The following is a 7,668-nucleotide window of genomic DNA, read 5'->3' as shown; positions in this document are numbered from 1 at the left end:
CACTTGAGTCGTGTCATCTTTTATTTGTTTATTGAAACTGACGTTTGTTGTGTCTGTGTATTTGTCACCTGTCTCTTTTGGGGTGGCCTGTGTTGATCTATATGATATCCTTTGGTCATATGGGGAGCAGGTTAGGTACAGATTGTTGGATAGTACGCGGGAGACAGAACGAGCTTGATGAGTTACGAAATGAGTGTAGCTAGTTAAATGAGTATAGTAGCCATGAGTTGAATTTTATTCATTAGTTAATGGTTTGTAATCACTAAATTTGTCATTTATAATAAATGTTTCTTTATTGTAACTCCGATTCACCCCCTCGGGAAACCGAGAAGGTAACATCTCCCAATTACCTTGGCCGGGTAAGAAGGGGTTGTTACAATTTCTATTTTAAGGTATCTTATTCATTTCTTTACTTTTTCAGCATGCCTTTAATGGGCTATTTCATCGTCTAATTTCATTATTTTCTACTTGTCATTGGTCTCCTTCCTTTTCCTTAATCTTTGTATCAAAAGTAAAGGTAAACAAATGGTCGGGACGGAGAGACTATTTCGGAACACACATCTCATTTATGACGGACCAAATACGTCACTTTGAATAGACGTGAGACAAAGGGGCAATTGAGAGGACAAGAAGAAAGAAAAAAAGGGGTTGTGAGAGATCTCTTTAAAAAGACCGTCACAAGCAAGACTCTTGGATTTCTGAAAGACTGAAATTGGTGGAATAGGTAGATGTTTTGGGAGCACAATTGGTGTATAGTGTTTTACAACATTGTAATGATTAAGATTGTTCAAGTAAATCGTTGTGGCCTGTGGGAAATGGGAATACACTTGAAATTTGAAAATTAAATGCAACCGCAAAAACCAGAATCCTTAGCTGTAACTTCTTGTTCTTCCATGGTATCACACAACACCTTACCTCTTGTCTCTGGCAAAGTCAGAACCAAAAGCCCACATACGACGATGGTCACTCCGAAAAATGTCGGACAAAACATATCATTTTTTCTGCCTATGACCACCAAAACAGGAACAAATATGGTTGCAAAGATCGTAGCTTGCCTCGCCAATGATGCTGCAGTGTTCCTAACACAGGTTGGAAACAACTCGACCACGTACATAAACGAGATGTTAAAAACCATACCAGCACAAAAGAGAGCTATCAACTCTAACCCCACCTGAATAATCTTGTGATGTTTTCCTACTATTATGGAAGCGATGCTTGTCGCCCCACTTACTGTACAGAAACCCAAAACCGAGCTTCTTCTATTGCATCGTTGGATCCAAAATAGATACGTTAATAGAGAGGCGAGTAGAGAGATTAGAGAATTAAAAAATGAACTCAAGTAGACATTTCGGCCTAAGCGTCCAACGCCTAATAACATGCCAAAGTACATCATTCCCACTCCAAAACAAAGCACCATTGTGACTATCATCCTCTGTATAGCCCATCTCTTCTTCACTAAAATCTTAATTGAAGAGAACGGATTCGTATTAGTATTACCCGGTAGACCTTGTTCAACCTTAAGCGTGTTTCTTGCCAAATGATCTGTAGACCCGATTTTGTTAAGTATGTTGAGAGCGTCGTTTTGTCGCCCCTGCAAGAACATCCATCTAGGAGATTCAAACATAAAAAAATAAATCAATACCGCGTATAAAATTCCAGGAAAGGAAGTCCAGAAGTAAAGGTCTCTCCAAGAAGAGTTTCGAGCGAGGAATGCTATGAATGTGAGTGAAAGGAAACCGATTGTGAGGGATATGAAACCGAGCAAGACTATTTGTGCTCGCCACTTCTTCCCGACCCTCTCAGATAAGAGGACAAGAGAAGAAACTGTAATTGACACTCTTCCAACCCCACAAATGAATCGAATTGCACAATACCACCAGAAACCTGGAGCAAGACCAGAGGCGACACCTGCAATAGACATGGTCAAACATGATATGACCAAAAGGTTCTTTCGTCCTAGTGATGAGTCACCTAGTGACGCCAGCGTAAAGCCGCCTAACAAGCACCCGAAAAAGTAGCAAGTTGCAGGTAAGCCCTTAGTGAATGAAGTGGCACATTGGAGATCCCAGTCGGATATGATTGTAGTGTGCTTATTGCGCGTCCACGCCCAGTCAGCTCGTGGTAAAGAACATATGTTGGAAGAAGCGGTGCATTCGCGATTGTTAGTACAATGCCATGGTGGATGAGCGTCAGTGAAGACGCTGATCAATGTTTGTTGGTTGTCGAAAATGGTTGCAATACAAGCAAGTATAGCTTGCAGAATCTGCCTGCACGTCATCTTTCCAAGGCTGCCCTCGATAATCTCCTCCACCGACATTGATGTCGGAGTTGCAGCCTCGCTCGAGTTTCTCATCTCTATCGGCCTTGACATAAATGGAAAAATGCTCTGTAAATTTTAATATAAAGATGGAATATTTCAAGTTCGATCTCTGTCGTTATTAAGGGTTTGGAGGTTACATGAAAAACGTTATGTGAATTATTGTAGTTGTAAATATATCATCATATAAAACAATGCAACCATATTTCTTGTGTGATTATTACAGAAAATATAAAAAAAAATGCAAGCTTATTTCATGTATGATTATTGTACAAAAGTGATGGCGTAGTAAATAAGAGTATAGCATATAAAAAAATAATGCAAACTTATTTCATGTGTGATTATTATACTTGTAAGACTTATAACCAAGCTGATACTCCATTTGTTCCGGTCATTCGTTGTTCTTTTCCATTTTTTTAGGTGTCTCGGTCAATTGTTTTCCTTTCTATTTTGAGAATGAACTTATGAACAAATTGATCATTCATACTCAATTTGTTCCACTTGTCATTTAGTAATTGGCCTCCCTCCTCTTTCCTTGGTCTTTATGCCAAAACGAAAGGATAATAATTGACCAAAACGGACGGATTAATTTTTTAGGCCGTCGCTGAAGTATATTATGCGTTTGAGCCCGAGCACCAGGCAAACCTTAGTTTAAGTACACTTCAATTTATTGCAAGATCGCGTCACTCTATAAAATAATGTCACACTTTTTTGGATGACAAAGGAACCCCGAGTATAAGTCATAGACTCGGACCATAAACCCCCAAAATATTGCTTATGGTGGGGCTTGAAGGCGAGACCTTTGGAAGTTTTACTTTATTTAAACAGGGGGATCCATTTATAGTCTATATATACAGATTATTTCCATATCTCGTTGATGATACTTATGACACTTTTTAATTAGTACCCATTTTTATAATGTTGATATCTATTTAACAGCTTGTTATATTCATATTTTAGTTAGTCGTTTTATATTTTTTTTTTAGCTATTTTATGACTTTTAGTTACCCTATTACTACATAGTCTTACAAGAATTTATTTTGAGAGTATATAACATAAGACTTACTTGAAAGATTTGAAGTTCAAATTTTCATTTTGGGTTTTTTTGTCAAACACAACCTTTAAAAAAATTCTTCCAAACACCACCTTTAAAAAAAAAGTTTGTAAAACACAACCTTTAATAAAAATTTTTTTGTCAAACTCGACTTTTTGGCCGAAAAACTCAACATTTTGCAATGGGATAACCTTTTAGTCGATATTTGAGATAGCAAACGATGGTCGGTTTGAGGTGTTCTTAGAGTCGTTGGAAAGGTGGAAATACAAGCTTTACAGGGGTTATCAACACGATGGTCAAAGGTGGCCTTATGTAGGGTATATTGATGTGTAAAATAAGGCTGGTCGGAGAGAGTAGCGGGTGGTCTGAAGTTTTTAGTAGGTCTTTTAATGGGGTTATGATGCTTTGTTTGGTCTGAAATTTGGTATGCAGGTAAAGGGCCAGGGAGTGCACGGTCAGTGGCGGATCTATAGGGGGTGATGGGGGTGAACCCTTACCCCCATTAATTTATAAAATAAAAATTAAGATAGTTTAGGGGAAAAAATTGCAAACCTACAAATAAATATTTTAAGCGCCCTTAACAGGCATAATACGTAATGTGGTTCAGTGGTAAGAAATATGCTCTATGTAATTGAAGGTCTTGTGTTCGATTCTTACTTCATATACATTTTGGTTAAATTTTTTTATTTAAAATTGTCAGCAAAATGTAGTTTGGAAGAATCGAACCTGGGCATTGTTGCTAATTGAATGAATAACCAACCACTATGCCACTTATTTAATGTTACATAGATGAAAATGAATTTGTACTTGTATTGGAATTCCTTAAGAAACGAGAAAAAAGTTTTTATATAAGAATTCTCTATAATTGCGGAGTATATATACTAACACAAATTCTAGAATATATAAGATGAGACGATCATTTTCTATTAAATTTGAATAATATATTAGTATCGATGAAAGAGTAATTTTTATACAAATAAATCGTCTTACGACATGAGAGCGTCCCAAATTATAATTACTCATGTACTAAAGCCTCTCGGGTTGAAGGTCTGAAAAATCGGAATTTTTAATTTCTTTATATTATGTCGAGTGATTGTGTACTTGTTTGTGTGTATTCTTTAGTAGTACTCATTCTGTCTTGGTGAATAGTTTACACTTGCTTTATTTTGTAAGGTGAAATTAAAGTAAAGGTAAACTATTAACTTAGACAGAGGGAGTAAGTCAGTATAATGGTCATATCAACGTTGAATGTAATGGTGTACTACATAGTTTTCAACGTGAGAGAACTTGTCGTATTTTATTGCCCCTACGCCCTTAGCATAAATTGTATTGAGAGTTATTCGAGTAATGACATTTTGCTGTTATTCTTTTTGGTGTAAATATTATTAAACACCCTCATTCTAGAAATCCTAGATTCGCCACTGTGCACGGTAGGTCTTAGTTGTGTTGTTTGTGGTGGTTGGTGGTTGCAAGTGGTGGTTCAAGGGGAGTTAAATTGAAGGTAAAAAACAATTAGAAGAAAGTCTAAGTAGGATTTTTTTTCGTGGATCAATTCACTCATCTCAAACCACCACTTGCAACCAACAACCATAAAAAAAAACACAACTACGACCTACCTTACACTCCCCTCTACCTACATATGAAATTTCAGACCAAAAAAAATACTCTAACCCAATTTAAAGACCCACGAAAAACCCTATCACCACTCGCTTTACATCTAGCTTCTTCGACAAGCCTTACTTTACACATCAATAGACTCCACATAAGGCCACCTTTGACCATCATGTTGATAACCCCTGAAAAGCTTGTATTTTCATCTTTCCAACGAGTCCAAGTCGTTTGCTATCTCAAACATCGACTGAAAGTTACCCCATTGTAAAATGTTGAGTCCTTCGACCAAAAAGTCGTGTTTGACAAAAAAAAAAAAAATTATTAAAGGTTGTGTTTTACAAAATTTATTTTTTAAAGTAGTGTTTGGAAGAATTTTTTTTTTAAAGGTTGTGTTTGACAAAAAAAAACCTTTCATTTTAGAACTCGAATCATTGACTTTAGAAGAGAACTGCTTACTAAATGATGGTTTGTAGTACGACTATGTTTATCCGTAGGTCTTGTAGACCTAGTTCCTGCATTAAATTATTAATTTCTTTCCCTTAACCTAGTTGCAGCCCTTGTTCTTATTTTCGATGTTTTATCAAGCCTTACATTAACCTACTTTTCACATAAAATTAAAACGAGCTTTAAAATATATCACATGTGGTCTCTATTTGTAGTCATTGTAGAGCATAAAAAATTAATAATTTTGTTGTAATTAAATTTTTGGTTTAATGTCTAGATTTAATAAAATGAAGTAAGAATTTTCTTTTATCTTGTTTATTAAACTCTCATATCCAATGCCTTATTGCCACGTAGCATACAAAAGGAAAGCTAAAACTAGTTCCAAATGGTCTGCAGAGACCGACTTTGCTACTCGTTCAAGCTTTTTATTTTGTTTTCCTTTTTTATTTGCCCAGACCTACTCACGAACTCCCCCCTTGCCCAACCGATAAAGATGGTCAAATTTATACATTTATCTGTACGGTCCACTGAAGTGAACCCACGAAATGTAAGAGGGAACTAGAGCCATGGAACTAGAAGTATTGGGTTTATTTGGGTTCAAGCTTAGATTTTGAAGAAGCGGCTCGCGGTCAGGTAAAGCTCAAAATTTGACCAGACTAGCATCGCGATTCTTGAGAGGTGAGCAAAATTATTTATGACCCTAGCTATACATCATACAATCCAAACTTAAGCTTTGAGCTCAAGGACTCACTTAGAGTTGAGCTCAAAGCTCGAGCTATATCATATACGAGCCACACACTCTCAAGAGTCATGACTAGTCGAGCTTCGTCTAAATGACTTCCTTATACATGCAATTATACATATGAAACAAGTATAAACATGATTTATAAGCCAAAATTATTTAGTTAGAGGACACATTAACTAAATGAAGTATTTGAATTGAACTTACAGTGTGACAATTTGAAACAAGACTTTTAGTATGGTCCGGGATTATGGTTGCCTTAATCTTGATGATCGTTGTAGGCGCTCGTATTACTGGTTATGATTATGAATCATTCGGACATGTATGGTTTTAGATTGCAATGTTTTCGTTGGTGCATAATTGCGTATTTGATTAATTAGTTGCTAATACTTAAATATGGAATCTACAAAGGTCACTTCCTTAGATTATTATTCGATTATTATTATGAAATGACGGTAAATATTTTATTGCCCTAACATCCAAAACATCTAAAGTCGCTTTAGTAATCCAACTTCGGCAGTGTTGAAATCTTTAAAATAGAATAATAAGAACGATGTATGTTGGAGAATCTTCACCTTTTTTTGGTCGAACGATTATTTAAATAATTTTTTTTTAAATCCTTCTCTGATTTTTTTTTTTGTTTAGTAAAAGGATCAATTTCATTAATAATGATAAATATGTCTTACAAGAATTGCAACAAAATTCAAAATTAACTGAATAGAAATTTGTAAAAAAACAAATAAGATAAACTCTTCCTAACACCAAAATCGTTATTAGATAAAAGCGTTTTTGCACACCACTTTCTAAAATACCGTTGTTTCTTCATACAGCCAACTATGAGGGGATCCATAGATATGATAATAAAGTTTTGAAAGAGATGAATCTTGTCCGATCTCACAAATCGTACGCAATAATCAAATATCCATTTGCAACACCATATGACTACAGATAAGAACAGTGATCTTTCACATAATTGAACCTCTCAAATAAAGGGACGAATCTCACACAAGATAAGGACAAAAAACTCACACGAAGGCGAGGACAAATCCCCAATAAAGGATAGGCAAGAGTTATTTTCATATAATTAATAGATATTTAGTAAAAAAAAAAAAAGGAAAATTTTGGGCTTACTTCCACCAAAATTGGTAAATGGTAGCCCCTATTTGATGAATTTAAAGGTTAGAGTTAGAGTTTTTAGAGAGAGAAGAGTAACTGCATTTAAATCCTTCTCTAGTTAACATCTTAACTAGTTTTGTGACCCGTACAATGCACGGGTTTTATCAAGACGTTTCCTTAAAATTTTGTTCTAATACAAAAATTTAATGAAAGGGAAGGAAAATAGAGACCAATTTTTTTTTCAACTATAAATAAAAGATTTTAAGATAAAATGTAAAATGGTTGACTCATATTGTGAAATAATCCATGTTGTGGTAAGATTTAAAATCGGGAAGAATTTAGTTTGAGAAGTGGGTAGTTAATACAGATTATAATTCTTCTTAA

General features: G+C 35.3%; 1 protein-coding gene across 2 annotated transcripts; it reads right to left on the bottom strand.

Moving 5' to 3' along the window:
* Nucleotides 1-584: 584 nt before the first annotated feature.
* On the bottom strand, nucleotides 585-6,617 carry LOC141629545 (organic cation/carnitine transporter 3-like). 2 transcript variants are annotated; one of them, XM_074442527.1, is made up of 2 exons: nucleotides 6,376-6,617; nucleotides 585-2,386 (listed from the first exon to the last, which is right to left on the bottom strand). In XM_074442527.1, exon 2 carries the CDS (start codon nucleotides 2,369-2,371, stop codon nucleotides 842-844), a length of 1,530 nt encoding a protein of 509 aa, XP_074298628.1. In that variant the 5' UTR covers nucleotides 2,372-2,386; nucleotides 6,376-6,617; the 3' UTR covers nucleotides 585-841. The 2 variants fall into 2 exon arrangements, with proteins under 2 accessions (XP_074298628.1, XP_074298632.1); XM_074442531.1 differs by having other exon boundaries at nucleotides 585-2,363.
* Between the last annotated feature and the right edge of the window lie 1,051 nt (nucleotides 6,618-7,668).

This window comes from Silene latifolia, chromosome 2 (genome assembly GCF_048544455.1).
Source record: "Silene latifolia isolate original U9 population chromosome 2, ASM4854445v1, whole genome shotgun sequence".
Classification (NCBI taxonomy): domain Eukaryota; kingdom Viridiplantae; phylum Streptophyta; class Magnoliopsida; order Caryophyllales; family Caryophyllaceae; genus Silene; species Silene latifolia.
This window is presented reverse-complemented; position numbering and strand designations above follow the sequence as displayed.